We start from the raw sequence: 16,733 nt of genomic DNA, 5'->3' as shown, positions 1-16,733 counted from the left end.
TAGTGTTATATAGGATTTAAGCTAGCCAATTGTTGTAAACATGAGCATTATATAGCATTTAAGCTGGCGGACTAGTCCACTAGCTTAAATGCTATATAATGCTAATATGCACCTGATAGTTTCTGGTGCGCACCTGATAGTTTCTGGTAAACATTATCATTATATAGCATTTAAGTTAGTGGACTTTTGCTATGCAAGTTAGCCAATTGTTGCAAACATTAGCATTATAAAGCATTTAAGATAGGCAATTGTTTTAAACATTAGCATTATATGCTAATTAGCATTATATGCTATGTAATGCTATATAATGTTTACCGGATAGTTTCCGGTGCACACCGGATAGTTTCTGGTAAACATTATTATTATATAGCATTTAAGCTCTTGGATTTTTGCTATGATAGTTAGCCAATTGTTGTAAACATTAGCGTTATATAGCATTTAAGCTAGCCAATTGTTGTAAACATGAGCATTATATAGCATTTAAGCTAACGGACTAGAACACAAGCATTATATAGCATTTAAGCTAACGGACTAGAACACTAGCTTAAATGCTATATAATGCTAATTATAATGCATTATATAGCATTTAAGCTAACTGACTAGAACACTAGCTTAAATGCTATATAATGCTAATGTGCACCTGATAGTTTCTGGTGCCCACCTGATAGTTTCTGGTAAACATTATCATTATATAGCATTTAAGTTAGTGGACTTTTGCTATGCATGTTAGCCAATTGTTGCAAACATTGGCATTATATAGTATTTAAACTAGCCAATTGTTGCAAACATTAGCAATATATGCTATGTAATGCTATATAATGTTTACCAGATAGTTTCTGGTATACATTATCATTATATAGCATTTAAGTTAGTGGACTTTTGCTATGCAAGTTAGCCATTTGTTGCAAACATTAGCATTATATAGCATTTAAACTAGCCAATTGTTGTAAACACTAGCATTATATGCTAATTAGCATTAAATGCTATGTAATGCTATATAATGTTTACCAGATAGTTTTTGGTGCGCACCAGATAGTTTCTGGCAAACATTATCATTATATAGCATTTAAGTTAGTGGACTTTTGCTATGCAAGTTAGCCAATTGTTGCAAACATTAGCATGATATAGTATTCAAACTAGCCAATTGTTGTAAACATTAGCATCATATGCTATGTAATGCTATATAATGTTTACCAGATAGTTTCTGGTGTTTGGTGCGCACCAGATAGTTTCTGGTGCCTAGATTGCTCAAATTTATTCTATTTCTGTCGATGTCCCCATATAGAACTCCGTATGAACATGACACAAACATTTTTCTAATAATATTAGAAAAATAACATTGTCATAATATTGTGATGACGTTAAAGTTGAGGTGGCATCGTACAACAGAGTAGTCACGTGGTGTATCATTCTATAGGAAGCGCTGCAGGGAAAATAAACATTTAATCTTGAAGGCTCATATATCTGTAGCCAATTTAGTCATTTTGATAGTAGGCTAATATAGAGACATACAGTATGTGTTGCCTTCATTATTGGGCTGTTAATTTTTTGCGGCTTCAGACATATTTGTTTTCTGTTTATTGGTCAGATATGGCTCTTTCAACATTTTGGGTTGCCGACCCCTAGAATACAGTAATCTCTCTACCACTAATCTTTACATTTTGTGGGTTGAGGGGCACACAGATTAAAAAAGAAAATGAAAGGAAACAGCTTTGTCTCCCTCTGTTGGATTCAGTCGTAAACTACAACTCTTAATATGTCTGACTACTGTGTATTCAAGCAGATTAGTTTTTTTGTCTGTACGTTTGGCTAATATTTTAGTGTTGAATGAATCGTTAAGTAATCATTAAAAAAACACCGTTATCACACTCATATTACACACCTTTATCTTGCCAGTTCATCATTTTTAATGGTATAATTAAATATGACGCATACACACAGATGGTGGATAAGGAGGGGGGAAGCCTGACATGTTCTATTATGGCGTTTACAACTAGTTTAATTAGACTGGGGAAAAGAAGCAAGGCTGGATTGCTTCTTAAATGGCACAAATATGAGTTGAATGTAAATTAATGACTTGAAACCAATGGTGTAGGTTTGGGCTCAATATTGGTAGGGACGATATAACAGCATAACCTGCACTTTTTGCTGGGGACGGGACTTTAATAAGACCAAACAGATTGGGTGAGCGGGGTTCAGGGCTACATTTCTCACAAATATGAACCTAATTAATTGATAGGCTAGCTGATCATTGCAAAATAAATCTGTATTGAGTTATACCAGTGCTTCTAAATTATTTTCTGTTACGCCCCTCATAGGAAGACACTATGCGCTCATGCGCTGGTCCTCATGGGAAACGCAGTCTTCAAAAAAACTACCGCTTTTGTCCACCAATGTCGCTAAGATTGACCAAAACTGAAAAGTTACCAATTGTTGCTTTAAGACAAAAACAAAATAAAAATGAAAATTGGGCAAAAGGGGGTAAACCTCGGTTCACTACATTTCTCACTGTTTAATTAACGTTAACAGCTGAAAACACATACAAAAGTGGAGGACACTTCTCTCTAAGCAGCTTCCTACTTGAGTTTTGCAGGTTAGCAAATTCACACAGTTTAATGTTATGCAAATTTTGATGCAGGTTGTTGGCAAAATTTCAGTAGCAAAATTAGTGGTGTGTTCCCCAGCTCCATAACATTGACGTCTTTTTACATTACTTACAGTGGCTGCTGCTGGCTGAAAAAAAAAAGAACTTCTCATATCCCTCCTCTTTGAAGGGGGCGGATGAGGCGGCTTGTTGGCGAGGTTCGTCGGGTCAGTGGGTGTGTGGGGGGGGATCAAGTCATCAGCCACTCAAACGTGAGTTTGAGGGGGGAAATGGTCAATTGGACTAGCACATTCAGCAAGTGAAAAAGGAGTACATATAAGTCTTAACATAATGAAAATAATTTCTCAATAATGGTAGGGTCAGTTGTATCCTTACAACATATGGGAAGGCAATCTAAATTGCTTATGGCGGAAAACACAGACAAGACAGAAAAAGCAGTTTCTGCTCTTGCACTCCTCTTTAAAATATAACTGCTGTATTTTAAGCCAAAAGAACAATGATAGAACAATAGAACAATGTGTCTATATGCTGCCATAGCAGATTCATGGCGCATTAAGCCCCCGAACTATTTTTAATTTGTCCGTTTACAGACGTCGCGCAACCGCTTTTGTTTTAACCCAGCCATAAAACTAAGGTAATTAATTATATTTATTATTCAAAATGTCTGTCATTTTTAGCTTGCATTCATTAATTGATGTCTAATATTTCGTGAAAAAAACAAAAACTTTAAAAATTATTCACTCGCATATTTTAAACTTTTAAACAAATGACGTCACAATGAAAAAAACTGGCGTCTGTAAAAAAGTCACGGATATCTACATCATAACTATTGCTTAGTTGTATATATATATATATATATATATATATATATATTTTTTTTTTTGGGGCTAATGTCGCATTTTCTCCGATATTTTAGATGATAAATAATCGATCCAAAGAAAATTTGAAAAAAAAACTTTTAAAGGGTAAAAAGATGAAAAAGAAAATCCTTGATGTCTGGGATTTCTGCATCGCGACCCTTGATATATTGCTATGTTTCAACCATAAAATCCCCCCAAAATCCAGCTGTGGGCATTAACAACTGTGTCTTGACACACTTGATACATGCTATATGGAGTTTTTGGATCAAAACAAGGTAAATACGCGATAATATCTCTTTAAAGTCATGGCGTCTGTAATTCTGCTCTTTCGTGCTCTCAACTCCAGATAGGGTTTTAGTGTTTAAAAAACTTTTTTTTTTTTTTTTTTTTAAATGCCGTCCTGTTCAAAATTTTTCTTCCCCCAGAAAATGGAGATTTTAAGGTTTCCATTGATGTATCACACATGCATATCGGACAATTTTGAAATTTGGCCAAATTGGGGGTCTCAGAGCAGAACTTCAAGTCACCTGAGTGTTTTCCGCCTTATATAACTGAACTCATTATAAAATGCAAATAAGGTAGCTTAAAAGTTGATGCGGACAATTTGAGTATCCTGAAAAGTTGGTAGTGTTATGTCCCTACCGTCCCTGTGCAAACCTACGCCCTTGCTTGAAACTAAGTTTGCGATTACATGTTTGCAATATACGCCCACTAGAGGGAGGCATCGCTTGAATTTCAAATACAGTATGTAGTTGTTTATGTCAGTGGTCCCCAAACTACGGCCCGCGGGCCAGATACGGCCCGCCTCCACATTTGGTCTGGCCCCCTGAACAATACCAGAGAGCATTTTGATCCCCAAAATAGTGTTATTTATTTCCTGGCTTTTTTTCTGTGAAGAACCCAATGAGGGTTATTGGGTTATTATCTATTTAACTAATAGTGTTATTGTAGGAAAGCCCCATTGCATGTTTGTGCTTTAGTTTAATTGTTACTACGCTGGCCCTTTAAGAAAAGCGACGCGAGCACGAGTCACTTTCTCTCCTCCCTTCATTGGCGCACACGAGTTACTGTCTCTCCTCCCTTCACTGCTGGTGTACACAGTCAATTTTGCTCCTTTCACTACCCTACAGTTCGTTCTTCAAGCTGCCGTCCTGTTTAGTGGCAATCCAAGTGTTGTGTGTGAATGAGAGAGGTGGGAATATTGCAGAAGTGTGCCTTGGCAGTGCATAAACACGTTTGGCAGATGAGTTACCTGCTTAGGGTCCCTTGTATTCGTTAGCCGCCACGAGCTAACCGCTAGCCGCCGTGTGCTAACTGTTAGCCGCTAGCGCTAATCGCTAATGCTAATCGTTGGCCCCTTTGGCTACATGGTGGAGGCTGAATTTTGTTTGTTGCCAATTCACTTATCTAAATTGTTATTTTCCTGCTTAATGTTTATGCTCATTATTGTGAATGATTAGAATTGTATGCATTATGTAAGTAGTAAAGTGTATTTCATTTATATTTAATGTCGGTCCGGTTAATTTAAATGTTTATAATACAGTATGTTTATAGGTTATATATATTATATTACTGATATGTTATATGGTTATCTTGTATTCACAGAAACCACAATACAATAAAATATATTTCATACTCCTTTCATCATCATTAAAGGATACCTTAAAGAAATCCTGAACATCCCCTGTTGATTCTCTGATCGGAGTCAACTCCATAGCGTCGCCGGCTTTATACCACACACCCACAGAGGGATCCCCAGTCAAATTAACCCTCTTTTTCAGTTATTATTATTATTATTTTTATATAATATATTATTATATTTACTTTTGTTCTGTGAAGAATCCAAAAAGGGTTTTCTGATTGTGGCTTTCTGAAAAACAATACATTTTTACATTTAGGCACTCCTGCAATTGTCACACTTTTTCTGTTACAAACTGACCCCGGCCCCTCATCAGAGAAGGGAAAAGTTATGTGGCCCTCACAGGAAAAAGTTTGGGAACCCCTGGTTTATGAACTCAATTTTTACACACAAAAACACTTACACACTTACACACTTTTACAGGCATGGAAATGCCCTAATTGTTTGCTGCTTTCTTGCATGTACAGGTAAGCACGCTGGCAGTGAACATCTCTGCACCATGGTGAAGACCAAGTCATCCGGGAGGAAGAGCTCGCTCTCAATTCGCCAAGAGGTATGGGAAAAAGACTTAAAACCCCTACAGAAAACAGCTGTTCTTCTGTAGATATATTTGGCTGCCACATGAGTTGTTTTGCCGTATCCGAGACGGTTCAGTAAAGAGTCCAGGTGTCCCACTTTGCGCTGATGTTGAGAGGCGCCCCGTGTGTGGGAGTCATTCATCCCCGTTCAAGGGCAGCGGGGACGTGCAGCATGAGGGAGACAGATGAGGGGCAGTGAGAGAAGATGAGGATAAATTGGTGGGGGAAAGATCAGGTGGAGTGCATGTTGTAGGGGATAGTTACTTTTCTCGCAGACACCGTATAACTGTTTGCATTACTCTAACACATTCATTATAGTAAAGAATTTAACTATAGTTTAGGCAGACTTCACTCCATGCCCTTTGACATAGTAAAGTGGACCATCTTATCAGCATTCGCCTAATAGGCGAAGGAAAAGACGTCAGCAACTCTTCGGTGGGGTCAGGACACCCTCACCCTACCAAGGCAACAAGCTGATTGCCTGGCACCGCCAGACTATTCTCCCTGTATTTTTCAAACTCTGTGAGAATAGTCTGGGACCCAGCCCATTAACGGCCTCTCGAGCCAATACAAAATAAACCGTCCAATCAGATTCGTTTATTTGCGTGACGTGTTCTTAACGAGCAACGTCACCGAAAGTCGTCTCCACAACAACGCAGATGCCGAACGGGAGAGCCGAGAACATGTTCCAATCTGCGGTAAAATCAGTTTTAAATTACCAAAAACACAACGACATAAGTCATTGACAACCGTCCGTCTCGCGCTAACCATGTTGAATAAACATCTCCATTCTCCGGTCACGCTAGTTACTTGTCGCATTATTAACGTCACGTCTGCCCGTCGCTGATTGAGCCACTCCGCTGTCTGTTTGCTGTGGCTTGCTCCGCCCTGGGAATTTGAATCGCCGGACGGTCGCCAGACTCAATCGCTGGAACAGCGGTGAGTCTGGTATACCAGGCAAACAAGCTGATAGCCCGGTGCCTTGGGTGTCAAGACATGCCTCGGTTGCCGTGGCAACCACGACCCAGCCACGAAAGATGACACACGAACTTGACCGCCCAAACCTGCCACAGAAGGATGATCCCAAGACAACACCAAGGCACGCCTTCCGCCAGGCCCACTCCACCGCAGATTTCAAAAGACTGAACATTTAGATAACAACTGTTGCTTCTCGGGGACATTTCAATGTATCCGTTCTTATGCTGTCCCTGGATCCAGCATTGCCTCTCCGTCGTCTGTTTTGCCTTGCTTTTTGATCACTGTCGATGAATAAATTATCAACCTGTTTTCGGCGAACCTTCTTTAAACCGTTCAAAATAGTCCAAAAGGTTAACGCTGGAGTGAACACGCGGGGTTTGGTCTTGCCAGCCAACTTGCTGGGGCTGCGCCGGCGGGATGCCTACTGTATGGGCTGTCGCTGTTCCGGACAAATTCCTTCAATGTGGATTGGCTAACAGACTCTAAAACACGGAGGGGTGTGTGTATTAAGTGCAATTTCTGCTTCTTTCACCAGCCAGCATCAGGGGAAAGTCCACAGCGGGCCCACAGTATTCCCGATCCTACCGAGGCTTCAGCGAAATCCCTGGTGGACATCCAGGCAAAGGGCGACTGCTCGACTCAGGTCAAGCCACTGTGGAGGCCCATCCCTCCACTGCTGCCAGAGCCTAACAAGGGGGATACCCCTGACACCCGAGACCAGAGCTGTCAGACTGAGGAGTCAACTGCTAGCACTCACAGTACAGGTAGTACCTGCAAACTTGTCAAAAAGGTGGCATCTTTAGCAAGTTTCTTTTTTGCGATCCCTCAAGGTCACTGTGTTGAACCTGGAGACCCTCCTGTGCTGCAGCAGCCCCTGCACACGTCCAAATCTGGAATCCACCAGATCATTGACTGCTTTCGTTCAGGTTTGGTATATAGTTGACTGAATTTTTAAAATCATTGGTTGTCATTTCACTGCAATTTCCTATATTGTGCCTGCTGCTCTTTTTGCTCGCAGGCACGAGCCAACTGAGGCACATGCTGCTAAAAGAGGTGGACACCATCTTTGAGTGTAAAGTATGTCGAAGTCTGTTCCGAGGTCTGCCCAACCTCATCACGCACAAGGAGTACTACTGCCTGTCAAGGCTGCCCGAGTACGACGGTGAGCGTTGGCTCTTTACGCATCTGACAATGCCATGATTAGACATGTTGATGCAGTAGCACAAATTGTTTACAAAGTATTTTTTTTCTCCCTACTTCTTTGTAATCTCTAGGCGATGACCGTCAAAGTGTGGCCCTGCAGGATTTGACAGACATCATCTATCACAGAGCGGAGCGACCAGATTACGTGATGCGACTGGAACCCATCCAGACAACCAGCAAGGCCATGTACCAGTACCTCACCACGGAGGAAGAGCTGGCTCGCTATCCGTCACGAGCGCCCAGGTATCGTCCTAATGAACGAACTTACCGTTTCCTGCATTGTCCACCATTGACCTCGTTTGGATTTTGTCACTCACAGTGCCAGGCAGAGTCCGGTCGCGTGGGAAGGCGATTCAGGGGAGGCTGAAAACAACCAGAACGGCCCACCCCGAGGTTCCGAGAGCCCGGCGCACAGCCAGCACAGCCAGAGCCGGAAGAAGTGGGATGAGGAAGAAGCGAAAGAAGACGCACCACAACCGGAAGACGAGGGGTCTACCAGTGGGGTGGGTGTCGCAAGCAGTTATTGAGCATTTTCCCCTACAATATAAACTTCTTGGCTGCTCTAGACACACAGAAGTCCCTGGCAAAAGTCTTGTCGCGTATCCATTTTGTAGAAACAATTGCTAATAACCTGACTTTTAATGATTCAATCGGTTTCAGAAATTGCTCATATGAAAGCTAAGACCATGTGCTTCGGCAAAGATTCATACAATTTATTGATGAAGTCATAAGGAACATCAAAGAAAGCAATCATGCATGCCTCCCAGAGTTCATCAACATTCTTGGGTTTCGTCTTCCATGCTTCCTCTTTCATCCTGTTCATGTCTAGTGACTGGGCTGGCCAGTCCTGGAAGATCTTGATCTTCTTTGCCTTGAGGAACTTGCAGCTAGAGATTGAAGTATGCGATGGAGCACCATCCTGCTGCAGAATTTGTCCCTTTTTATGGTTAGGAATGTAAGAGGCAACTAAGATTTGTTGATATTTCAGACTATTTATGTCTCAAGGTGCAGACAATTAAAAAACCGTGTGGCATTTGCCAAGGCCCCACAGCCTGTCAAAAGGAGGGACGCTGGAAAAGTGGCAAAAGGTGGATTTTTCAGATGAATCTTCTATTGAATTACACCACAGTCACCCCGAATACTGCAAGAGACCTACTGGAGCCCGCATGGATCTGAGATTCACTCAGAAAACTGAAGTTTGGTGGTGGTAAAATCATGGTCTGGGGTTACATCCAGTATGGGGGTGTGCGAGAGATCTGCAGGGTGGAAGGCAACATAAATAGTCTGAAATATCAACAAATCTTAGCTGCCTCTTATGTTCTTAACCATAAAAAGGGACCAATTCTGCAGCAGGATGGTGCTCCATCGCATACTTCAATCTCTACCGCAAAGTTCCTCATGGCAAAGAAGAGCAAGATCCTCCAGGACTGGCCAGCCCAGTCACCAGACATGAACATCATTGAGCATGTCTGGGGTAGGATGAAAGAGGAAGCATGGAAGACGAAACCCAAGAATGTTGATGAACTCAGGGAGGCATGCAAGACTGCTTTCTTTGATGTTCCTGATGACTTCATCAATAAATTGTAGGAATCCTTGCCGAACCGCATGGATGCAGTCCTTCAAGCCCATGGAAGTCATACAAAATATTACATTTGGATCTCACAGCACCAATACTTCATTCGCTTATGTTATGTAACATATTTCCCAATCGATCGGGTCCGATCACGTCATTTTCAAAGTATCGGAATCGGCAAAAAAATATCGGACATGCCTTTTTTAATATATATATATATATATATATATATATATATTTTTTTTTTTTTTAAATTTAAATCGTTTTCTAATTGTATTTAACGTTACAGACAAAATGTCTTACACTCATCCAGAGTAGTTTTGGCTTGAAGTAGGGCTATCAAATTTATTGCGTTAACGGCGGTGATTTTTTAAAATTAATCACGTTAAATAATTAACGCATGCGCTGCACGACCCACTCACGCATTGTCGCGTTCAATCTATAAAGACGTCGTTTTACCTATAGATAGCGCTTAAAGGCAGAGTATAACGAGTAGAGAGAATTTTGACAGCCTTCGGAGCCATTTTTTATGTGCCTAAAGCCTTACAATACTTCTCTCAGCAATTAAAAATAACGTGGGAGGCAATGTGGGGAAGAAAGGTCGTAGTTGATCATTTTCTTAACACCCTATGTTCTTCCCCAACGCAGAGAAGATATAGCAATTGGTGCCCCTACGCACAGTCATGGTTGCACTTCCCATCATGCATTTGGGCAGAAGTTAAATGGCTGCAGTATCATTTACTGAAAGCTCAACAAATACACTAGATGGCAATATTTAGTCACAATATACAAAGTCACATTTATCCTTAAAGAATTACAAGTCTTTCTATCCGTGGATCCCTTTCACAGAAAGAATGTTAATAATGTAAATGCCATCTTGAGGATTTATTGTCATAATCAACAAATACAGTACTTATGTACTGTAAGTTGAATGTATATATTCGTCCGAGCTTTATTCATTTTTTTCTTAATGCATTGTCAAAATGTATATGATTGGGAAAAATTATCGGGAATGATTGGAATTGAATCGGGAGCAAAAAAAAGCAATCGGATCGTGAAATATCGGGATCGGCAGATACTCAAACTAAAATGATCGGGATCGGATCGGGAGCAAAAAACATGATCAGAACAACCCTAATAAAAACCTATGAAAGTTTGGGTGGTTTTAGTTGAAGCAGACACTGTTTTTTACATCTGTGTGATTTTGACAAAGATCAGATCACATTTGATGGTGATTTTATGCCAAAATGTGAGAAATTCCAAAAGGTTCAGATACTTTTTCATAACACTGTAAAAACAAGAGCATCTATGGCAGGATTTATTGTCATAATCAACAAATACAGTACTTATGTACTGTATGTTGAATGTATATATTCGTCCGAGTTTTATTCATTTTTTTCTGAATGCATTGCCAAAATGTATATGATCGGGAAAAATTATCGGGAATGATTGGAATTGAATCGGGAGCAAAAAAAAGCAATCGGATCGGGAAATATTGGGATCGGCAGGTACTCAAACTAATACGATCGGGATCGGATCGGGGGCAAAAAAACATGATCGGAACAACCCTAATTTAAAGCACATTTTTTTTGTTCAATTTTCACACTACTTTCTGTAGGCGACAAAACTTTTGTCTTGCCAAAATTTGACCTTTATGACTTCATTAAATGATCAATCTTTTTTCAGTGAAACAAATATGTTTTTGTACATTCACCATCATTTGGGAGGGTCTTAGCTTTTATATGAGCCATTTCTGAAACCAATTGAATAATTAAAAGTCAGGTTATTAGCAATTGTTTCGACAAAATGCATAAGCGACAAGACTTTTGTAAGGGACTGTAGATCTGTTTTAAAAATCTACTTTTTCTACTTTGTCCTCCGTCCAGGTGGAGGACGTGACGATCTCGTGCTGTCTGTGTGGCCAAGATTTCAACTCGCGCCGCAGCATCCGACGTCACTGCCGTAAAATGCACAAGACCAAACTAGAGGAGCTTCGCAAATTCACGGAGACTCGCACGGTCCCGACCAGCCTGCTCTCCATGGTTAAAGGTCGGCCACAATCTATAAGTACCCCCCCTGGAAAGTCGTGCCCAGTCTGCCTCAAAGTGTTCGCTACCAAAACCAACGTTCGGCGGCACTTTGACGAGGTGCACCGTGGCCTTCGGAGGGACGCCATCACCCCGGCTATCGCTTCGCGGCCCGGCCAGCCCCTTTCTCTGGACGCCACTCCTCCTAGGAAAGGCAGTAGCGCCTCGCCGCCTCGGAGCGGCAACTCAAAGTCCACTTCCGTCCCTGCTAAGGCGGCGCTCCCGAACCAGAATCGCGCAAAGCCGGCGAGTCAAACCCCGAGCTCTGCGGACGAGGCGAACCAAATGCCGAGTCGCTGCACTTTGTGCAAAAGAAACTACAGCTCCCAGGTGAGCATCATCATCCTTTTTCGTGTTTTGTCGCGATGTGACATCATCCTTTATGTCTCTTTCAGCTCATGTTGAAGAGACACATGCGTATCGTTCACAAAATTTACAGCGTGAAAAGTAACCGATCGGCCACATCGTCAGGCTCGACAACTCCAACTACGCCGGCGAGCAACGGCGGTAAAGCGCCGCCAAGAAACAGCATCCAAGTCAAAGAAGAAGCGGTCGAAGCCTCAGAGGACGAGCAAGACGAGGACCTGGACCTCAGCCCGCCTGCATCTCCGGCTCACAGCACCTCGTCCAGTAAAAGTGACCCCGGCTCCCTCAAGGTGAAGGAGGAAGATACCCCGTGGAGCCCCAAGGCGGCCGTCGGTGGGACGGCCGCGCCTCAGGCGGCCAAAAGCAAACTGTCGGTGGGTTTCGACTTCAAGCAGCTCTTCTGCAAGCTTTGCAAGCGCCAGTTCAGCTCGCGTCAGAACCTGTCCAAACACATCGAGCTGCACATGGACGGAAACGACATCTTCATCAAGTTCTACCGCTGCCCGCTGTGCCGCTATGAGTCGCGCCGCAAGCGGGACGTGCTACGCCACGTGACCGTGGTGCACAAAAAGTCCTCGCCTTACCTGGCTAAGATCATGCCCAAACTGGAGAGCCGGGCGATCAAGCGCCTCGCCGAAGCTGTCCTCAATAACGCCAACCCCAAGAGGGCCCGCGGTGGCAAGGGGGAAGTCAACGGACGCCCCGCCTCTGCCGCATCCTCCCCTTGCCCGTCGCCTCCCGTCACCCGCAAGCAAGATGGCGGCACTGCCTCATTCTCTGTTCCTCCTTCCACCTCAGCTCGGAAAACGCAAGAGCCGTCATCTCCGACGCCCGCCCCCTCGCCGCCTGTCACGCGAAAGCAGGACAGACAACAGGCTCATCAGTCCGGGGCCGTCAGCCCCCCGATGACCCGCCGCAGTGACAAACACTTGCACCAGCGCAACTCACGGCGCCACGACGCATCGTCGGACGACAACCCCTCTGGATCGTCCTCCACTGAAGTCCGAGTGACCAAAAACTTCTCCTTACACGCCTGTGACCAGTGTGGGCGCGCCTTTGCAAAGAAGGTAAGTCTCAAACCCTCAAGTATAACTTAAAACAAGGCAGATTTTAACATTGTAAGCCACAGTAACATTGTGCAGGTTGAAGGAATCTGACCTTCTAGCCAGACTGCCGGAATCACGCCAGCCGTGCCTGCGTTGGCGCAGCTCCAACAACCCGGGCCGCCGAGATCCTGACAATCCGGCCAAAAGGCCTAACTGCGCGTTCACCTTAGTCTTAACCCCTGGTGCTGACTCCATTTTGAAAGGTTTAAAGAAGGCTAACCGAAAACAAGTTGACAGTTTATTCAGGTCGACAGTGATCAAAACGGCAAGGCGAAACAGAAACACTCAGGCGGGGAGGCAAGGTCACCCTATGACACGTCAACAAAAGGTTCCCGAGAAAAAAATGACAACGATTAGTAGAGATGTCCAGATCGATCGGGTCCGATCACGTCATTTTCAAAGTATCGGAATCGGCAAAAAAATATCGGACATGCCTTTTTTAAATATATATATATTTTTAAATATATTTTTAAATCAAATCGTTTTCTAATTGTATTTAACGTTACAGACATAATATATTACACTCATCCAGAGTCTTTAGTTTAGGCTTAAGGTAGGGTTATCAAATTTATCCCAAATTTGCACTTTTGAACTAATTCGTTATTTTCTCAAGCTTTTTATCTGAGTTTGTTTTACATAAATACAGTGGGGCAAATAAGTATTTAGTCAACCACCAATTGTGCAAGTTCTCCTACTTGAAAAGATTAGAGAGGCCTGTAATTGTCAACATGGGTAAACCTCAACCATGAGAGACAGAATGTGGGGAAAAAAAACAAAAAATCACATTGTTTGATTTTTAAAGAATTTCCAAATTAGAGTGGAAAATAAGTATTTGGTCACCTACAAACAAGCAAGATTTCTGGCTGTCAAAGAGGTCTAACTTGTTCTAACGAGGCTCCACTCGTTACCTGTATTAATGGCACCTGTTTTAACTCATTATCGGGATAAAAGACACCTGTCCACAACATCAGTCAGTCACACTCCAAACTCCACTATGGCCAAGACCAAAGAGCTGTCGAAGGACACCAGAGACAAAATTGTAGACCTGCACCAGGCTGGGAAGACTGAATCTGCAATAGGTAAAACGCTTGGTGTAAAGAAATCAACTGTGGGAGCAATTATTAAAAAATGGAAGACGTACAAGACCACTGATAATCTCCCTCGATCTGGGGCTCCGTGCAAGATCTCACCCCGTGCCGTCAAAATGATAACAAGAACGGTGAGCAAAAATCCCAGAACCAGACGGGGGGACCTAGTGAATGACCTACAGAGAGCTGGGACCACAGTAACAAAGGCTACTATCAGTAACACAATGCGCCGCCAGGGACTCAAATCCTGCACTGCCAGACGTGTTCCCCCGCTGAAGAAAGTACACGTCCAGGCCCGTCTGCGGTTCGCTAGAGAGCATTTGGATGATCCAGAAGAGGACTGGGAGAATGTGTTATGGTCAGATGAAACCAAAATAGAACTTTTTGGTAGAAACACAGGTTCTCGTGTTTGGAAGAGAAAGAATACTGAATTGCATCCGAAGAACAGCATACCCACTGTGAAGCATGGGGGTGGAAATATCATGCTTAGGGGCTGTTTTTCTGCAAAGGTACCAGGACGACTGATCTGTGTAAAGGAAAGAATGAATCGAGAGATTTTGAGTGAAAATCTCCTTTCATCAGCAAGGGCATTGAAGATGAGACGTGGCTGTGTCTTTCAGAATTACAATGATCTCAAACACACAGCCAGAGCAACAAAGGAGTGGATTCATAGGAAGCATTTCAAGGTACTGGAGTGGCCTAGCCAGTCTCCAGATCTCAACCCCATAGAAAATCTGTGGAGGGAGTTGAAAGTCCGTGTTGCCCAACGACAGCCCCAAAACATCACTGCTCTAGAGGAGATCTGCATGGATGAATGGGCCAAAATACCAGTAACAGTGTGTGAAAAGCTTGTGAAGAGTTACAGAAAACGTTTGGCCTCCGTTATTGCCAACAAAGGGTACATAACAAAGTACTGAGATGAACTTTTGGTATTGACCAAATACTTATTTTCCACCATGATTTTCAAATACATTCTTTAAAAATCATACAATGTGATTTTCTGGGGGGTTTTCCCCACATTCTGTCTCTCGTGGTTGAGGTTTACCCATGTTGACAATTACAGGCCTCTCTAATATTTTCAAGTGGGAGAACTTGCACAATTAGTGGTTGACTAAATACTTATTTGCCCCACTGTAAATGTCTGAGCGAGTGCTCATCCGAGACTGGTGATTCAATACTTTTTGCTAGGAGTTGTAGGATTGGAGTGGAAGTTCCCAACTGCAACTACATTTGAATGTATGTTTTTTTTATCTGTTTGCAGTTGTACTTGGAATCTCACAAGCGAAGTCACCGCAACGCAGCGACGGCGGCAGGCAGCAGGAGGAAAGGAGTCAGCACGCGCTCCAAGTCCATGGTGTGGTGAAGAACAACAACAAACGCAGTGTGAGAACTGTCTCTGGACACTCTGTCAGTACTTCTGCACTCCGCCCAAAGGTTCTATTCTTCCCCGCAGCGTCCCCTCGCCTGCCCCCGCTCGTTACATTCACTCCACAGAAAGTATGAGTGTACTTGAGTTAGTGGCTTAAGAGGTGTGTTTTTTCTTCTTTTTTTGGGGCCGGGGTTCTGAAGCGAAATGTTTACCATCGGTTTCTTTTAAATCATATGAAAACTGGCTTGTTTTACAACACAAAGGACAGTTGGAAAAGTTTATGAAAATGGTGGAAAGTGGACCAGCGACAACCGTCATGATGGAAGCAAACAATGGAAGTGCCACTAACACCACCCATTCACACACACACAAGACTCATTTTAAATATTTTTGTTTTGAATGGGACGGAATCAAGAAGTAAAATGCCTGTAGTACACCAACTTTCCAAAAGATGGTGCTGCCATCCAGGGAAACATTTTTATTTCCATGAAAACTTTGCTGGGCAATGTGGGGAATTTTTTTTTTCGTAGTTTAAGCACCAATTCCAAACCCCAAGAGTCAGAATATATATATATATATATATAGAAGATATTTGTATATATGTATTTCCTTAACTTAAGTGCTAACTAAAAGCCACATTGTTTGATAATCCGTCACGTTGAGTTAGAAAGTCCAAAGTATGTGTTACAGGGTCTAACCAAGGCATAGCAAAGTCCCCAAAATAGGTTTGATGTTCTCTTAAATTGTGACTTTTTCCCTCACTTTTGCACGCACCCTTTTAAAATTCCTACTTGTTCTTGTATCTTACGTGAATTCATACCTACGTTTGGCTGCTGTGGGCTCCAGCATATCCGCAACCCTTGAAGCAGAATATAAGATGGATGAATTTATCCTGCCTTTTAACTGGATTCTTTGAGAATGAAATACACAGTATTGGTATGTATTCACTTGGAATAATCTGGTGATTTAAGTCGTCTGGTAGTCTGTGAATCACTGGCAAAACGAAGACCAAATGTAAATAGAGATCAAACGGAAAAGTCTAACGGAACAAAAAATGGAAACTATTTTTACATGACAAACGAAAGTGCAACAAGCTTAAAGGAGAAAGATGTATCCGCTATTAATATCAGTTAAAATGCCCACAGTAGTTCATATTAGTTCTAAACAAATTGAGCTTTTTGTTTTGCGGCAAAAAGGTACTTTTTTCTTTCCCATAACTTGAGTGAGAAACCTTTTGAAATATGATCTGAATGTAGAAACCTGAAACAAATAAACATTCAA

At 42.4% G+C, this 16,733-nt stretch overlaps 1 protein-coding gene across 3 annotated transcripts in view; it reads left to right on the top strand.

Annotated features, from left to right (window-relative positions):
• The window catches only part of znf800b (zinc finger protein 800b), a 29,274-nt gene extending 12,541 nt beyond the window's left edge, over window positions 1–16,733 (top strand). For 2 of the 3 annotated variants that reach the window (XM_057856081.1, XM_057856080.1), the window contains exons 2-10: window positions 5,572–5,657; window positions 7,196–7,424; window positions 7,491–7,586; window positions 7,679–7,822; window positions 7,935–8,106; window positions 8,183–8,366; window positions 11,323–11,853; window positions 11,919–12,956; window positions 15,345–16,733. In XM_057856081.1, coding sequence (XP_057712064.1) covers window positions 5,604–5,657; window positions 7,196–7,424; window positions 7,491–7,586; window positions 7,679–7,822; window positions 7,935–8,106; window positions 8,183–8,366; window positions 11,323–11,853; window positions 11,919–12,956; window positions 15,345–15,446 — 2,550 coding nt within the window. In that variant the 5' untranslated portion in view covers window positions 5,572–5,603 and the 3' untranslated portion in view covers window positions 15,447–16,733. Of the gene's footprint in view, window positions 1–4,432; window positions 4,658–5,571; window positions 5,658–7,195; window positions 7,425–7,490; window positions 7,587–7,678; window positions 7,823–7,934; window positions 8,107–8,182; window positions 8,367–11,322; window positions 11,854–11,918; window positions 12,957–15,344 lie in introns of those variants that run through there. The other variant, XM_057856082.1, reaches the window with a different exon arrangement.

Source organism: Corythoichthys intestinalis, chromosome 13, assembly GCF_030265065.1.
Source record: "Corythoichthys intestinalis isolate RoL2023-P3 chromosome 13, ASM3026506v1, whole genome shotgun sequence".
Lineage (NCBI taxonomy): Eukaryota > Metazoa > Chordata > Actinopteri > Syngnathiformes > Syngnathidae > Corythoichthys > Corythoichthys intestinalis.
Note: the sequence above shows the minus strand (reverse complement) of the source record. Positions and strands in the feature narration are given on the sequence as shown.